The sequence below is a fragment of the Sceloporus undulatus genome, chromosome 1 (genome assembly GCF_019175285.1).
Source record: "Sceloporus undulatus isolate JIND9_A2432 ecotype Alabama chromosome 1, SceUnd_v1.1, whole genome shotgun sequence".
Classification (NCBI taxonomy): Eukaryota; Metazoa; Chordata; class Lepidosauria; order Squamata; family Phrynosomatidae; genus Sceloporus; species Sceloporus undulatus.
Genome location: NC_056522.1, coordinates 139,521,246 through 139,540,178, shown reverse-complemented (window position 1 = coordinate 139,540,178; position 18,933 = coordinate 139,521,246). Strand labels below are relative to the sequence as shown.

The window sequence follows — 18,933 nt, the reverse complement described above, 5'->3', positions numbered from 1 at the left end:
TAATCATGTTTTGGGAAGGTTTCAAATCCTGGTCCAATTTATTTGTGATTGGGATCAAACAAATCAAGGTGTTGTTGTTTTCCAAATTGGAAAATAGCTTGGGTTATTCCAAGTCTGTTAACACACTGAAGTCCATCATACCTCACATAGCATCATGATCAGCATAATGCATTCATAATGTCAATTTTATTTCCTTTCTTCCTCAAGCCCCCCTGCCAATTTCTTATTTTTTGTTCACTCGCTCTTCATCCCAAACCTTGGAAATGTAGTCCCTGGGCTATTGATGTGCAGATGATGTCCAGAATATAGCTGTGTGTATACAGTATATGCCTTCAAATTTCCTGTTGGCCTATAGCAGCTCCATGAATTTCATAGGGTTTTCTTGGGCAAGGAATACTCAGAGGTGATTTTGCCAGTTCCTTCCTGATATTTGTTAGTGATCTCCCATCCAAGTACTAACCAGGACCAAGCCTGCTTAGCTTTGAAGATCAGATGGGATCTGGTGCCTTTAGGGTATAGCAGCAGTTCTTAAAGAATATTTCCCCAGGGCTATTAAATAAACTCTCCAGATGCTGGAGGTAGGGAGAGCTGTGCTAAATATCATTTTTTAAATCTGTGGGAATGTTTCACCTCCCTTTTCTGCCTTTTTGTAAGTGAGTCAACGTTTTGAAAAAGTTTTTTGGGGTGGGTGGATTGTTGTTTAGTGTTTAGTTTAGCACACGTCTAGTATATACTCCAAGAAGGACACCATAAGGCAAGGTTATGCACTAGAAATTGCAAATCTGATGGGCATCTAAGGAGGCTGTCTCTGTGCCTGCAAATTACCCAACCCAGAAATTTCTGTGTGTTTCTCAAGAACCTGCTCCCTCTCAAATGGGGGGGAGAGTTTTGAAAATATTGTCCCAGCACTGAGAGAAAAACATCTTTCTTCTCTCGTCCAATCCAAGTGAAGTAGATAGAACAGAAGATAGGATAATACAGCAGTAATATTTTTGGAGGAAAGTGGATGGGTGGTAAAAGGAAGGAAAGGAAAAAAAGAAGAGTTGAGTTCTCCAGATAGGGTTTTTGTTTTGTTTTGTTTTTCTGATAAGACACATCTTTGCTCTTCTATTAAAAGCAAGCATTCACAGCCATTACCAGAGTAATCCTAGCCTGGAAATTAAGAACACTAAGTAACTCTTAACCTATCATTAAGTATAGTGCAGAGCTACATCTTTTTGCAGCATCAATAATGAATTCCGAAGGCCAAAGCACATACCAAATTTTGAGATTCATATTGATATCACATGCTTTCTCTCCACTTAAAATAATAAGCAAGTGAATAATAATAATGATAATAATAGTAATAATATTTTTCTTTATGTCCTGCCTCTATAGGATCAAGGTGACTTACAAACACAATAAAAATACAATACTATAATACAGTAATAAAAATCAATACACACATAAAATACAATACAACTCTAATATAATACAATACAATACAATACAAATAATTCCCTCCTTAGCGCTTTGTCTTAGGAAGTGTGTTCATGTCATTGTATTTTTTATCTTTATGTGTGGTTGTGAAATGAAAAACGCTGATGTGGGGGTGGGGAATCAGCTAATTTGAAATGTGGTGTTTGAGGAGAGTTCTGTGGATACCTTGGATTGCCAAAATAAATGGGTCATAGAGCAAATCTAGCCTGGGCTCTCCATAGAAGCCCAGATGATTAAACTGAAGCTGTCATACTTTGGCCATTTCATGAGAAGACATTACTTACTAGAAATTACAATATTCTCGTCCCTCCACATTTGCTGGGGTTAAGGGCACAGGACCCCCATGAATGTAGAAAAACTTCAAATAACAAAAACAGTATGTTTTTACCTGAGAGAACAACAATCTAGGAATCTCTGTGCAACTCTGTGGTCAATATCTGCCAAACATTGACCATAGAATTGAGCTGGAGGAGCTAGCAATGCCTAGTGGAGTGTTCTCTTTAGGTCCTTCAGTGTGACTTTTGGTGAAAGTTGACCATAGAGTTGCGATGGAGGACCTAGAAATTCCTAGAGAGAACATATTAATAAAATCTGACAATAATCAAATCCGCAAAAGTCAAAGCCGCAAATGTGGAGAGACGAATGTAATACAAATGTGGAGAGACGAATGTAAGGTGGAGGGCAGTAAGAAGGGGGAAAGAGTCCATTACTGGTGGACAGACTCAGTGAAGGAAGCCATGTCCCTGAGGTTGCAAGACCTGAACAGAGCTGTTCATCACAGTGTGACTTTGAGGTCTCTCATTCATAGGGTCACCATAAGGCAATGGTGCGGTACAGCCCAGTTCCCTCTGGAGGGAAGCTGCAGCCGCCAAACCACGCAGCTTCCCTCCGGAGTAAAAAGAACCTAGAAAAACATGGTTCTTTTTGCACCACAGAGCGAACATCACGAGGGCACCAATAGCGCACTCACAACGTAAGCGAAGTGAGGCGCTGTGCAGACACCACGCAGCGCTTATGCCACAATGGTGGCTCCCGTGTACACGGGATGCCGCCATTGTTACGCCACCATGCCGTGCTAGGGTTAGGGACCGTGCGGTTGCCTTTAGGCAGATTTGGGCGGTCTGTACCGTGCCAAAGTTAACATGACAGCAACAACAGCCTGGGAAGTGGTGAATGTTTAATTTTTTTCCCTTCTAATGTTTCTCCATATGTTTTCATGGATAGTGAAAACAGCAGGAAACGGTGAAATTTATACCTGGAAAATGGTACCAGATGGTGGGGAAGTAGGTTTATATGCATGTAGAGAAGCATGATGAAATGTATCCTAAGCACATAGTGTTGCTCTGATTTGACAGACTCAGCTGGCCACACAGAACCTTTTAACAAATGCTAAAATCCCAATGCTCAGCTGTTTGGGAGAGAGGTCAGCAGCCTTGCTTCAGTCTCCCTCCTCTGCTTCCCCACCAAACAACTGATCAAGAGCATTTCAGCGGTATTCAAAGAAATTCTTTGCATATGCTTCTTTGTTTTGGAGCCCCTGTGTTCAAATAATTGCTTGCAACAATTATTCAAATATCTTTCATAGTTCATAATGTTAGTTGGCCTGCCCATCATGCACCTGCATGTACAGATTTAGAAAGCTAAACTGTGGGGCCTTATTTATATTTTAAATCCAGTGTATTGCTCAGACATTTCAGTCCTGTTGCTCTGAATTACCCCAAATTACTTTGAAACTTCACACATTACACACAGAGAAAAAGAGCAAATGATTCTGCCTCATGCCAAGAATTCAAATTGATTATATCAAAATGCTATAATTAAAATAACTTTCTAGCATCTATAAATGGTCATTCCTGGAAAAGCCAAGCAATGTAAATGACCAATATCATCTCAATTTGTTATGCAAAAAAGGCAGATGGAAACCTTCAAATTGAATTCCATCATCCCTAAACATCTACATAAAACAGCAAAGGCATTTCCCCCCTTAACCACACATAGTGATTTAGTATATATTTTTCTTTAAAAAACAACAACTTATGAATAAAATAATTTAGATATTCCTCCCTCCTTTGAAACAATTTATCTATTTCATGTCTCTATTTGAAATATTACTGTGCTGCTTATGACATAACATGAAATTATATATGGGTTTAAGATGGAACATTTCATGGAACATCCAAAGGCAAGCCCATTCTAGGTTAAAACAACAAAATAGTTTTAGAAAACATAAAACACAATAACAGCTTAAAAGGGTACAACAATTTAAAAATATACATATGCATGTTTTAAGTAAATGAATCCCCAAAGGTCATAATGAAGGGCCATTTCTTTATGTGGTGTCAAAAGAAGCTAATGTTGACACCAATCAGGCCTTCAAGAAGAGGTCAACAGCCAAATTGGGGTGCAACAGCCAATATGTTTTGAGTTACTGTATAAAGTCCTGAAAAATCCTGGACTAAGGAACCTGAAGAACAGCCTACCCTTGAATTAACCTGTCCATGCTTGGTCTCCAAAGACCCTGCTCTAGGAATCTACAGTTTCTGAAGTTAAGAAAGTGGCCACCAGAGAGGGAGCCATTTCTGTTCTGCAGGCCAGTTCTGGAATGACCTCCAAATGTATTCACCTGAACCTAGCAATTACTCTTCTTTCATTCCACTTCAGCTTGACATGGTTACATAATTCTGTCTTAATATCTTCAAGTTACTTTTAAAACAATACTTCCATTATTTAGCAACAGCAATAGCAAATACATTTCTTTATCGCTTATCAGTGCACTTAAGCACTCACTACGCAGTTTATAAAGTGTAAATGAATTGCCCCCAATAATCTGAGTACTCATTTTAGCAATCTCAGAAGGATGCAAGGCTGTACTGAACTTGCAACCTTATAGTTTGTGAGTGAGTGGCTGCAGGACAGGCATTTAACCCCTGCGATTGTAAGCCTGAGGGCAGGGAACCGTCCAATTAAAAAGATTGTATGTACTGCGCTGTGTAAATTTACAGCGCTTTATAAATAAAGGTTAATAATAATAATGAGCTACCAGGGCTATTCTCATAAAAACAAAATTGTTTTTTTTTATATATATATATATATATATATATATATATATATATATATATATATATATATATATATAATTTATCGAGTACGACTAGCATTCTGTAATGTAGTTACAGATTCATAATATAGAATTATGGATTTGTAACTGCCCCATATTCACTAATTCTGTGTAAGTTGCCATCATGGAACTATTGCCATGATTGTAAATGCCCTCCCAAATCCATTTTACAGGCAGCAGCCACACCAAAAGATTCAGTTGGTGATCAGGGCACAGGAAAACGTTTCCACCTTTTGTGACAATCAGAAGTTGGACTCACTGTCCCAGCATCACTCAATGATGAAGGGTAGAAATGTCATCCTCCTGCACCCTGATTGTTTAGCAGAACAGAGTTCCGTCTCTCCATGTGAGTGCTGCTTGGGAAAATGGGTTTCTTGGGTGGGAGTCAGGCCAGGATAAGTTACTTAGGGGCTCATCTACAGGAGGGAAAATTCTTGACAGCCCCTCCCCCGTCTAGCACAATCAGTTCACACAACTCACAATATTTTCCCCAAATCTGGTGCAATCAGAATACAGATCATAAGGTGCTATCTGCAGCAAACTCAGGGTATACCCCCCTTTAACCCAAGTTTTAAAAACTCTTGGATTTCTCTAGATTTTTAAAAAAGTTTTCTGAAGTTTTCTTCATTGTAGAAAATAGATCCACACTGGATTCAAGGATGGAGAGGCAGGGCAGATTGCTGCATGGCAGCTGCTACCATTTTCACAGGGGTTCCCTGTGAATGATTTGTTGCTCTTTAATTACAACTTTAATTGCAACATCATGTGAAAATGTTAATTATGATTGCCTGATTTTTACTGGATAATCGGTATTTAAACCCCTGATTTTCTCCATGTGATAAAGTCCAGAGTCTGGGAGCAACCACAGAGATAAAACATTTATGTTGAAAGCATTTCCCTACTCCTGTTTTGCGGCATCCCTCTTTGTCACTTAGGCCCGATACAGACTGGTGTAAAGCGCTGACCTGGGGCCGATTTTAGGGCTCAGGAGTGCAGAGCATCCACGCTCCCGAGCCCTACCGTGCCAGAATGGCTCGCCCCATGCACATGGGTATGTCAGTGGCGCCTGGCGCATGCTCTAGAAAGAACTCACCAGGAGCAGGTTCTTTTTAGGGCTCCCAGAGGCCGCACCGTTTGGTTGCTACAGTCTCTGTAGAAGGGGTGGCCTCTTCGTGCTCCTTTCTCACCGTCTGTATCCCCCCCTTAGCCTGTTCTCCTTAAAACACTTCCCAAGCTTTCAGTGGTATATGGTTATTTTTAATTTTAAAAAGCTGGGTCTGTTACTGATTTTGTATAGTTATTTTTATTTTATTACTGTAATTTCATATTGTTTTATATTTTGGGGGGGGGGGAAATAGAGCCAACTTGGAGACTTTCTTTTCTTGAAGATCTGAATTATTATGTCTTAAAATAGTGTTTCTTAAATTTATTTTTGGGTGAGAGGGTGGGGGTCACAGTACACTCTGAGGATCTGATGAAAGCTATGGCTAATTTTTCAAGAAAAGTACATATAACTTAAACATTTTCATGCAATTATATTATAGTATTGTCTGGAATTTTTTTCCTACAAAACTGAACAGTTGAAAAAGACTAAATTGTTTTTTTTTTCTTTCTCCATGAGAGGAAAAATTCAAAGTAACAAGAAAGAAATCGAATGACTTTTGTTTTTCCCACTGAGTTTATGGCCTTACTGAAACCCATCCACAGATCTACGAGGTTAAGGTTAAGGTTCAACTTGAGATAAGTCAGTATTCTGTCTTCAACAGTGTACCTACTGCTTAACATTTCTCTTCTCTTTTTCAGCTCCTTGTGGTTATAATGTAACATCTCAGAATGGTACAGTGTACTCCCCAGGATTTCCAGATGAATATCCAAATTCAAAAGATTGTACATGGCTAATTACTGTACCCCAGGGCCATGGTATCTATATCAATTTCACGTTGCTCCAAACAGAACTGGTGAATGACTACATTGCAGTTTGGTATGTTACCATTTGTTACCATGGAGACTCATATTCTGTTTAATCTGTACTTTTTATCCATTTGAATACAGCAATGATCTCAGAGTAGTGTGATATGCGAGCATGTGTATTTATGCTCAGATAGTTTCCCATGCAGTAGATTTTTTTCTTGCAATTTTTTTTACTAACTGGCAAACTGAATGTGAAACATAGAGCAAAAGCTAACCTTTTCCCATCATGAAGCTGAAAGCTAAGGAATGGAGTTCCAGTTTCACTGGAGAACATCTCACAAATGAATTCACTTCCTGCTTAAGGCCTGATGTAGTACAATTTAGCAAAAGGATAACATAATGTTGTGCATTAATATGCAAAGAATGAGTAGTTCTGTTTCTCTTTTTCCATCATAATCCAGGTAACCTAAACTGACCCTCAGAGTCTTGAACTGTTGTTTGAAGACCCTCATGGACTGCATTTAGACTTATGGTGGGTCTACACTAACCAGAATTGTCTGGGTTGTTCCTAGAGTATTCTGGCCCCCGACCTCCCATGAATATCCCCCCCCCCCCCACAGTATCTCTGCACTCCAGAGCGATGCACACAAGGTCCTGATGTGTTCCTTACACTACTACTGCTGAAGCAAATTGTTCCCTCTAAGGCTGAAAATGAGGCAACCAGTATTGATCGAATTGCTGGGTGACCCATGGTGATCTCACAGAGGCCAACTCACACTAGTGGTGCTGGTGCTGGCTGGCACAGTGGGGCAAATATGTAAACACCTACCTGGTATTCCTCCTGACTGACAAAAGACAAATCATCTTAATCCAATTTAAGAGAGGGGTGAGCCTGATTCAGTGTTAATTGGCCTCATGTCATTAAGACAGTCTGCTCTTGAATTGGGACTCTGTTCCTGTGTTGTAAAGACAGGATGCCGTGAAAGCGGGAAGAAACCAGTTTATTTGGCCCATGTAAACATGCCCTAACTGAAGTCTATGTTAGATAAGGCAAAGGTGCTTCTTACTCCCCTTGAAAACATAGGTGTGTTGTTTTCTATTTGTGGGTGGTTCTGGACTCAGCCTTGTTCCTGACTGTTAAGGTATTGGCTGTGGGTAAATGGCCACAGCAGCAGATCTCACTACAGTAATATATGTGCTCATTTTATAACATCTGGGAAACCATAGTTTCCTATACCAAGGGTTTGAAAGTTGACTTTGAAGAACACAGCCATGTTCTTATTTGGAGCTACTTAATGGTAATAAGAGACGTCCCTATTGAATCCACTTACAATGGTTTCCAATTTGGCTCTATCCTTTAAAGCCCTTCACAATTTGGAACCAGGATATTTGAAGAACCAATGGTCAGAATTCTCTATCAGCTATATAGTATCTCCTGACCCAGCTTCCCCAATTTCCACTTACAGGTAGCAGCTGCTGCAATTGACAGGGTCTGTTCCACTGCTAATCAAGAAGCAGCTAACTGATGTTCCTGCTCCATCCCATGAATGATCTCCATCATGACAGGCAGGGACAGGGTCCCCACACTGGTGGCGCAGTGGTTAAATGCCAGCACTGTGGCCACAACATTGTGAGTTTGAACCTGAGGGGCTCCAAGGTTGACTCAGCCTTCCATCCTTTTGTAGGTCAGTAAAAGGAGTACCCAAATTGTTAGGGGCAATTGGCATACACCATGTAAATTGCTTAGAGACTGCTTAGTTCAATATGAAAGCAGTACAGAAATGCAAATCCTAGTGCTATTGCTAATATAATCCCCCACACAGTGGAGATGTTCACATGAAGGGTGGGTGGGAATGTCAGTCAGCTGCATCCTGATTGACAAGGGAACATACCCATATTGATCACAGTGGTTAGTGCCAAGTAAGCAGGGATTGGGGGATTTACACGCCCCCTACATATCCCCTGAAATAGAGAAATACTGATCATTACAATGAAGCAGTAACTACTGTATTACTCTAGGTTACACATTCATAACTGTCTCAATGAATTCTGGTGGTTGTCTCCTGTCTGAGCATGCCTACTTATCAGCATGGTCAATTAGAGGTCTTCCTACATGCCCCAATAACCTTTGCAGTGTACCTGTTTGGAATATGGGACCAAGCAGAGGTCTGTGCCGAGACTTTGCTGCCTGATGAAGCCTTAGGGCTATACCAAACCCTCATTTTATGAAGAATTTTTGGAAAAGTGTCTTTCCTCTCTTGGGAGGTTGATTTTATTATTTGACTGGATACCTTCAGACTGTTGTTTTAACCTCTTAATGTTCTTAGTTATTTTTTTCTAATGGTATTTTTGCTTTTTATTCTATTGTGTTTTGTTAACTGAGCATTGTTAGCTACATTACCAAAAAGGTGGGATAAAAGCATGATAATGATGACAATAATTTTTAGCAGAGAAAAATGAGTACTCAGTACCTGGGCTGAAGCTAGTGATATTACTTAAGTCTTTCTTGAATGTATTGCAAGGGACATTTTGTATTTTTATTCTGCCCCCTCCTGCGTGACTTGATATGAGTGGATTATAAATTTACATGTCATAATTTTATATGCCTAGCCAGATACAATCAAAATGCAACAGTACCACACACTATTTTTTGTCACATTAGCAATTAAAATTAACCATGCTTTCAGTTGTGAGGGAAAACATGGGGCAGTAACACTCCCAGAGGCAAATGTTTTCCCATCCATATGCCAGCCCAAATGTTGAGTCCTAGAAATGCCACTGCCATTTAGAGATCTTTGCTTTGGAAAAAAATGTATTAAATTTTTCAGAACCTTCTTTTCTCACAATACACGTTCTAAGGATTAGATGGCAGATTGGTGAGACAGACCTCTTTGAACTACAATGTCCTTTTCTTCAAGTTTGTATTGAAAGGATTAAAACTACTGCAGAGATCTAAACAGCTTATGACTTTACATTAAGTTGTCACTCTTTTCATTGATAAAGAACTCCACCTTAAAGTGACATCTTTATATCTATTCCACCATTTGCCTCACTAAAGAAACCTGCTCTTTAATTGATAAAGGCATGAGGAAATATAAAATATTTAATAGAAAAATTAAACAGCAAAATCCCAGGTACCTGGTAGCGCAGAAGCTTCATAGTATGATACTGGTGTCTAATAATCTGAAATATTTGTTCTTCCTTTATGTGGCAGGGTACAACATGGAAGTTTAATATAAAATATATGAAAAAATTTGTCCTTAAGATAACTGGAGTTATGCCAAAAATTAACTCTTAAGTAATGAACTTTTTTTGGTTAGTAACAGTGTCTTTTTTAAAAATGATATACAGTCTTATACACCCCCTCTGCAAATGAGGATTCAACCAAAAGAGTCTACACATTTACCTTGGAGGGACTGGTACACATCAGCAAGTTTCTTTGTGCATGTCATTGTTGTTGCTGTTATGTGCCTTCAAGTTGTTTACAACTTATGGTGACCCTAAGGCAAATGTATCATAGGGTTTGCTTGGCAAGATTTGTTATGAGAGGTTTTATCATTGGCATCTTCTGAGGCTGAGAGTGTGATTTGCCCAAGGTCACCCATTGGGGGGTTCCATGGCCAAGTGGGGATTCGAAACCTGTTCTGCAGAGTCATAGTCCAATTCTCAAACCACTACACCATTCTGGCTCTTCTATATGCATCTCACAAATCAGTTGGCTATCATAAATCAGACCCACATCCAATTACATCCATGGAATATGGTTATATACTGTCACTATCAATGGGATGCAGTTCTGTTATATAGTTAGAAATGATTTCACTCCCCCCCCCCATCAAGTTTTAGAAAAGTCGGCTTAAGGACTTGTCCTTCCATCTATGTATGCATAGGGTGCTCCTTTTACTCACAACATTATCTTGAAGGAACTTTTGACATATGCAGATCATCTCATTCTCAAATTAAAGCAACAGAGTTCTCACCCCTGTCCATTGCCTCAAATTATGTTGTAATACTAGGAATGAATATTTGTTCAGCTCTACAACTGGAATGGAAAACAAATTTGATCAGAGCATGAGCTCATAGGCACACTGTTAATTCTGAGTAGTGCTGGAGTATTTAGGTAGGTCTGACTTACTTTTCTCTAATGTGAATGCATTGGTCAAATTCTCACAGATCTTTAAGGTAGAATGCCTCAAAATACAGGGCTGCCTTTCATAACAAGAGTGTATATTCGCTCATCCCCCTCACTTTCACTTGAATCTGCCTCTGCAAGCAAAAGAGGCTAAACAAACTGAAAAGGTACTAGTGAAGAAAAGTAGTTATATCTTAATCGTGATCCTGGGAGCCAAGTCACCTTATTAGCATACAGTGGACCTTTGGGATCTACTGGGGCTTCATTCCAGGACCCCCATAAATACCAAAATCCATGGATGCTCAAGTCCTGTTATAGAGGATAGCATAGGAAAATGGTACCCCTTACAGTATATAAAAATGGCCAAATCAAGGTTTGCATTTTGGTGTGTGTGTGTGTATTCAGGCCATTGATGGTTGAATCCTAGGGATGCAGAATCCATGACTATGGAAGGCTGACTGTACTTGAATTGTGAAGACATCTGGCTTAGCATTTTGTGAGAACATGGCCTTTGTTTTTCACTGTCTTATATTTAGCTAAAGTGTCTTCAGTTGATGACATGACACACCATACTATGTTTTTTTTTCTTGAAGAACATACTCAGCTGGTTGAAAATATATATATTTTGTTCCTTCTAACTAAATATAAACATGTCATTCAATTTTGTTTCTTTGACAAAGAGAAAATATACTATGATTCTAAGTTTCATTAAAATGAGAGCCAGGGTGAGTCCAGAGACCATGTTTTGAATTACTGCTCAGCCGTGGAAACTCACTGGATTACCTTGGCCAACTCACACTCTCTCAATCTCCAAGGAAGGTAAAGGCAAGCCACCTCTGAAAAAATTTTGTCAAAGAAAACCCTGTGATAGGTTTGCTTAGGGTTGCCATATGTTGGAAATGGCTTGAAGGTGCACAACAAAATAATATCAAAAGGGAATGCACATTATGGTTGTACATTCTAACATTGTCCTGCTGTAGGTCACATGAAAATTCTAAGAGTTTTCTGCTCACCACAAACTGCTGTGAGAGAGGTGGCTGTTGTTGCCTGTCTCCAAGAATTTTACAAGGGTTTACATTTCTGTATAATGTGCAGTATAGGGAAATATAAATCTTGTTAGCTTACTTGCTGTTCACCGCTATGATGTTTGGAATAGCGGTATATAAATAAAACAAATTATTATTGTTGTTGTTGTTGTTGCTTTAGTTTTTTGTGGGGGTTTGTGGCTATGTGGCCATGTTCTAGAAGATGCCAGCCACAGATGCTGGCGACATATGAGGAACAAATTCTTCTAGAACATGGCCACATAGCCCCAAAAAGCCACAAAAAACTATGGATGCTGGCCATGAAAGCCTTCAACTTCACAAATTGTTGCCTTGTTCTGTGAATTAGTAATAGTAAAAACATCAGTCTGCCTGTCCTGTTATGTCTTTGTGTGTGCTTAGCACGAAGAAAACAAAGAGAGAAGACACTGGTTGTGTGCAGAAACAGCAATTTTACAAAAAATATACTTTTTTATTTTTTTTACTTTATTATTATTTTGTGCAAATTATGAAATTTGACATTTCAGGGGGAACATTTGACATTTCAGTTTCACATTGAAAATGAGCTCTCTCTAGGGGATTGCTCAGTGCTTGCAGCACTTGTAATATTTTATGTAATTTGGGTCATCATGCCTAGATGACCCAAATTACATAAAGCATTACAAGCAGTGATTTTTTAATATGCCTGTGCATGCACATACATGTGTGTATCTGAACGATAGATATCATCGTCAGCAAGAAGGATCTCAAGTGATCCTAAGGCAAACTGCACAACACTCTAATACAAATGTTGCTATACTGCATAGCTTCCCAACCGTCCTCTGAAAGGTCAGCTTTCACATTAGGAGGACTTAATTGTCTCCATAGATTAGAATACAAATGAATTTCCATGCCACAATTGTTAGGATTAAACTGCCTTCTTGAAGATTTAAAGCTACCAGCAAGAAAAAAATAGAGTTAATTTAAACTGTAATTATAGGCTTTCGCTGACAATGCTTTCTTTCTCTTGGTCCTTAGGGATGGCCCGGACCAAAATTCACCTCAACTGGGAGTGTTCAGTGGGAATACAGCTCTTGAGACAGCTTATAGCTCAAGCAATCAAGTCCTTCTGAAGTTTCACAGTGATTTCTCCACTGGAGGGTTCTTTGTTCTCAATTTTCATGGTCAGTATTTTCTCCTTCTCATCTTCCAAATCATATGTGTGTGAAAGAGATATAAGGAGGAAGCATGTGGAGATTTAAAAGGGTATTTTCTGCCTACTGATGTTAAAATAAATTAGATTGGCTTAATTGGCATGATATTTTCATTTAGTAAAACCTCTAGAGTATCGGTCTTTATTATCCGCAGCAAAATGAGTGTTAAATATTTAATACAGAGTTTCTTGTTTCTTAATATTTTAATGGAAAAACTCTGGCCCACTTAACCCAGGGCAAGCTCTCCTTAGTGAGTCTTAAGGATTCCTCCTCCTCCTCCTCCTTCAAGAAACAGTAATATCCTCATAGCCCATCAAGAATTTTTCAGTCATTCAACCATGGGACATTTTCACAGAGCTTTTGAACAACTTCAGGATTTAGAGATACATAGTTAGAAATAAGGAACCCAAAGAGGGGAAAATTAAGTGGCACAGGACTTTGAAGGTGACATCATGGGTTTATTTGAGATTCTTTTTGTTATAGTCTTTGCTCCTGGTGAAGGAAACCATTTTAATTTTAAGTAACGTAGCAAGAACTCTAGTTGTAAAATGTTGGTATGGCAAGAAAGAAGAGAGGTCAGTGAACAATGGTGGCTTGTGGCTTCCCTGTCAGTGCATAGTGAATTTGCTCTGGGTTTCACACTATACTATAACCTATCCTCAAAATACATTCAGTACCTTGGATTGCTTCATTAAGATTTTGTCTAAAACCCATAGATTTATTGCTTCACTGGCATCAACCAACAGTTGTGTATGTGTGTCTATCAGGATGAAAATGATGGTTGTTTTTCACAATATGTCTGTGTGTGTGTGTGCGCGCGCGCATGTATACACGCCGATCTATGCAATCCACAAACAGTATGGCACTGTACAATGCTGCATTGCTTCTGCCCAACATTGTCCCCTTCTCTGCAGCAAATCAGTTGTACATAAGTGTATGAATATGCAAAGAGAATCACTGTGGTCAACTGAAGTAGTTGCAACAACAACTCCCATTCAGCAACCATGCCTGTGTTCCTGGTTGGGATCTCTTGTGTTTGCTCAACTAATTGCAAACACTAGAATTGGTTAGTTTTTTCTGGGTTTTTCAGGCTATGTGGCCATGCTCTAGAAGATTTTCTTCCTGACATTTTGCCAGCATCTGTGGCTGGCATCTTCAGAGAATGCTTGCCTGGAACAAGTGGGTACTTATATACTGTGTGAGCCCAGGAATGCAGGAGTGATTTGCATGTGTAGTAAGTCCTGGGAAAATAAATCTACTCATTTACCATTTAACACTAGATCCATTGCCATTAAAGAGAATACTATCAAGTTAGTCCATCAATGGTACCTCACTCCAGTCAAATTGGCTCGTGTATCTACCAATGCTAATCCAAAATGCTGGAGGGGTTGTGAAGGTAGGGGAACCTTTGTACTTATGTGGCTGGATTGTCCCTTAGTGTATGAGTTCTGGAGCGAAATTTTACAACTGACCTTCAAGATCACTAAACAAAGTGTACAATTATCCCCACTCCAGCTCCTGTTCTCCATTTTTATGAATGAAAATAAAGCCTATAAAGAACGTATTAGTTTGCTTCTGGCTGTTGCCAGGCTTGAGATAGCCAGGAACTGGAAAACTGGAAAGTTGAATATTGCAGGATGGTGGACTAGACTCTGGGACTTGTGGCTAGTGGAGAAAATGGCAGATAATAACAACAGAGTGAGAGGCTTACACTCTGGATTGTGACCTTTCATAAGATTTGGCACCCATTTATTGAATACATCCAGCAAGATTTAGTCTCTAGTCATCCCTCAATTTTAGCTAAATCTTTATGGAAAGATGTCTTTCAGAATCCCTGAATACACCATTTATATATAATTTTCAGGGCCTTATCTAGGTTATTGTCTTTATTGATGTTTTGGTGTACTGTTTGTTGTCATGTTTTGTTTTACAATGTATTAATTTTTAATTTAAAAAAAGTCTCCACATCTGAACAAGCTAAGTAGATATGTATGAATGTATCACTTAAAGCATGTTAACCTTTTATTTAAAGAACGATGCCAAAAGTGTCAATCAAAGGTATGCGGACACACTATAGCCCATGATTTTTCTTGGTTGTATAGGCTCATGTATAATCATTGAGCTATTGAGCTAAGATTATTGGTTGCCAGTTTGCCTGTCTTGCAACTGATGTGACAACTAGAGCTGCCAACTTAAAATGAGGCTTGTTTTCAAACAAGTGCTAATGCAGTTTTTATTTAATTTTCTAGCATATCAGCTTAAGAAGTGCCAGCCTCCCCCAGCAGTTCCACAAGCTGACCTCCTTACAGAAGATGATGATTTTGAAATAGGTGATAATTGATGCTTGTTTCAACACAGTTTACACATTTGTCCTCTTTGTTGAGACCTCTATCTAAACAATATTACTGATATACCTGAAGGGTTTTTTTAAAAATTATTCTTAGTTTAAAATAGTTATGGATAACATTTCACCTGTGCCGACAGCTGTGGACCTCCACCTCACACACTGAAGTGTAACTCATTGGAAGTACTCTCATTAAAGAATCTGAGGGGAAGAGGATTTATATCCTTGAAAATGAGGAATAGGAAAGAAATTAGTTTGGTTTATATTTTAATGTGCACTTACCTAAGTTACATGTTGGCTGCATCAGCACTGCAGAAATAATCTAGTTTGACACCACTTTAACTGCCATGGCTCAGTGCTGTGGAATCCTGGGATTTGTAGTTTGTTGTGACACCAGAGCTCTCTCACAGAGAATACTAAATGTCTCACAAAACTACAGTTCCCATAATTCCATAGCATTGAACCATGGTAGTTAAAATGGTGTCAAACCTGATTATTTCTTCATTTCAGATGCGGTTGTTGTGAACCAATACACAAACCAACACAGTTGCATTGTGATATTCACATTGTTCCAAATGTTTCATTACAGTTCTTCAATAAGAAATTTCATGCAAATGCATTGATTCGTGAAAAGTGCAATAAAATGCATATATCCATGGAAACAATTTTTTAAAAAATATGTTATAGTAGGGGAAATTAATTGCAAACTGTGCAGATTAGGAAAAGGTGGGTAAAAACAGATATATTATGCGAAATATGGAACAATGTGTATCATTTTATACAGGATGTTTTTAAAAAATATATACAAAATGATGCAGAAAAAGAATGATATGGAGTTAAGTTTTGAAAAGCAAGGAGCTGAGTTAAACTGAATTGGGCAAACTTTTCCACCCTTTTTAAAGCTTAAAGGAGAGTTTAGAAAATCAAATGTACTGAATACTGGTGGATAAAGATATATCTGCTTCCTGCTATCCAATAATTTACAATGAGTCATGGGACATCTACAACATGATTCCTATATGGAAAACATATAGATCCTGGATACATATTAGTGGCCTTTAAAAAAACACACATAGTTTCCAGAAAGGCTGCAAAATTTAGGTTTCCAGATATTGAACTATAGCTCCCATCGTCCCTGACCATTGGCATTGCTATATTGGAATCATAGGCATTTTAGTCCAGCACAATAAATGTTGAAAAAGTTTACGTAGGTAGATACCACAGTGTGAACTGAGTTCACTTGAGGTCCTTTGACTGGTAGTTACAATCGTAAACACATATTCCAAAATTGGGTTGAATAGATTTTATGCTTAATCTGCCTGATCCAGACTTAATCTTAAGAAATCTACAGGATTTTTTAGGGGAGGGGAAACATTTCAGGGTCTAACAAATGGACCAAAATGAAAAATAGCTGGTTTATGGACAAGATGCATATTTAACATTAAGGAGAAGGGGTTTAGTTATGTCAAGCCTTCCACTTGACTTCCATTTATGGTGACCTTAGGCCTATTCACGTTATAGCACTATTATGGGTCCATCCAACAGAATCCTGGAGTTTGCAGTTTGGCAGAAAATTGTAAATCCAGCTCCTTATACTTACAGTCCCAGGATTCTGTAGGACAGAACCATGGATTTAAAGTGAAATAATAGTGCTATAATTGCATAGTCTGAATCGACCCCCATCACATAGGCGCTTTCCAGACCGCCCTAAAGGGCGGTCTGGAAAGCACCCTCATTTGCTGTGTGGAGCAACCTCAGTGGCCAAACTGCGCAACTGCTCCGCGCAGCAAAAAGAAGCCGCAAAAAGCAGTTTCTTTTTGCAGCGCCATTATGATGCCGCAAAGCGCCAATGGTGCACTTGCAGCATCATAATGGTGCTGAGACGTGTGGACGCTAAGTGTCCGCTACATCAAGATGGCGGCGCCCATGTAGAATGGGCACCGCCATTTTGTATGTGCTCGGTGCGTACTAGGGTTAGGGGCGTCCGGAAAGGACGCCCCTTTCTAACCCTAGTATGTGCCGAGCACATACTTTTTGCCTGTGCGGAACAGGCCATAGTTTTCTTGGCATGACTTCTATCATTGTCTGCCAAAAGTGTAGATAAGAGATTCAGACGAGGTTTGTCATTGCCTTCCTCTTTGGATGAGAGAATGTGATTTCCCCAAGGTCATTCAGTGGGTTTCCATAGTCCAGCAGTATTCAAAACCTGCTCTTCCTCTGTCCTGCCTATTAATTTGTTTTCATTGCTATAAGCCACATAGGGACCATGTTGTGTGTGAGAGAATATACAATCATAATTATATAAATAAATATAGAATTCATTTACATCTTTACATTATACATTATTTCAGGGGACTTTGCCAAGTACAAGTGTCATCCTGGCTATACCCTGGTTGGAAATGACATGATGTTCTGTAAGCTAAAAGCACAGCTCCAGTTTGAGGGTTCCCCTCCATTTTGCGAAGGTATGTATCCAGTAGTTCTTGGACCTATAGTAGCATTTTCATTTCTTACAGTTTAGGTATAAAGTGTTTTTTATGAAGGAGATGATAAGTATGAGGAATCATGACAAACTTTGAAATCTGATCTCTCTATAATACCATTAACCATTTTGAAATGTCTGGAAACTGAAATAAATAATATGTTTGAGCACTTCAGAATTCATTCTATTATGGATACATTGCTCCCCCCCCCTTAAAAATATTTTAACAAAAGTGGGCTTCTTCAGAAGGGTTTATTTTTATTTTATTAAATGAAGATATATTTTTGTTTGTAAAGGACAAGAGAATGTACAAAAAAAAGAGCACTGCAAAAAACAAGGGAAATCTCATGTTTGCAAAATTCCTCCATGACTTGTATCATTCTCTGCCAAAGCTATAGATAAAATATCAAATTTATCGATAAAATTTCAATAAAATACAAAAGCAGAAAATAAGATGCTCAACCACCAATACACCAGGCCTTGTGCTACTGTTTGATACAAGCCCAGGATAATATTTCATAAGTAACTGGGGGATAAGTAACTGGAGGAAGCTTCAATTGGTTCAAAACGCTGCAGCCAGATTGGTCACTGAAATCCCAAGGGCGGACCATATAACACTTGTATTAAAATCTCTTCACTGGCTGCCAATTCGCTTCCGGGCCCAATACAAAATGTTGGTTATTACCTATAAAGCCCTATACTGTATGGCTTGGGCCCGAGTTACTTGAGGGAACGCCTCTCCCTACAAAATCCTCCCTGCACCCTCAGAACAATGGGGAAATTGTTGCTTGAACACCCCAAGGTGAGATTGGTAACGACTCACCAAAGAGCTTATACAATGACGGCTCCGACTCACTGGAATGCACTCCCGGAGGAGATCCAATCCAGCTGTACATTGGAAGCCTTCAAGAAGGCATTAAAAACTCATCTCTTCCAATTAGCATACCCTCCCGATCCTTTGTAAGAAAGTATTCCCCAACCAGATTGCACGACTACCCATAATTGATATCCCGACTATCCTAGTTGTATTGTTTTTAAAACTGAATGTTTACAATTGTTTTTATAATTGTTTTTAATATTGTATTTGACATGTGTAATAATTTTATCGTATGTACACCACTTTGATCTGGAGGAAAAGTGGTATATAAATAAAAGCTTTATTATTATTATTATTATTATTATTATTATTATTATTATTATTATTATTATTATTATAGTTATAAGCATTGTG

General features: G+C 38.8%; 1 protein-coding gene across 2 annotated transcripts in view; it reads left to right on the top strand.

The window, feature by feature from the left end:
- The window catches only part of CSMD1 (CUB and Sushi multiple domains 1), a 1,231,469-nt gene that overhangs the window by 1,108,395 nt on the left and 104,141 nt on the right, over positions 1 to 18,933 (top strand). For both annotated transcript variants that reach the window (XM_042480556.1, XM_042480547.1), the window contains exons 43-46: positions 6,401 to 6,578; positions 12,701 to 12,846; positions 15,126 to 15,206; positions 17,572 to 17,685. In XM_042480556.1, coding sequence (XP_042336490.1) covers positions 6,401 to 6,578; positions 12,701 to 12,846; positions 15,126 to 15,206; positions 17,572 to 17,685 — 519 coding nt within the window. The remainder of the gene's footprint in view (positions 1 to 6,400; positions 6,579 to 12,700; positions 12,847 to 15,125; positions 15,207 to 17,571; positions 17,686 to 18,933) is intronic.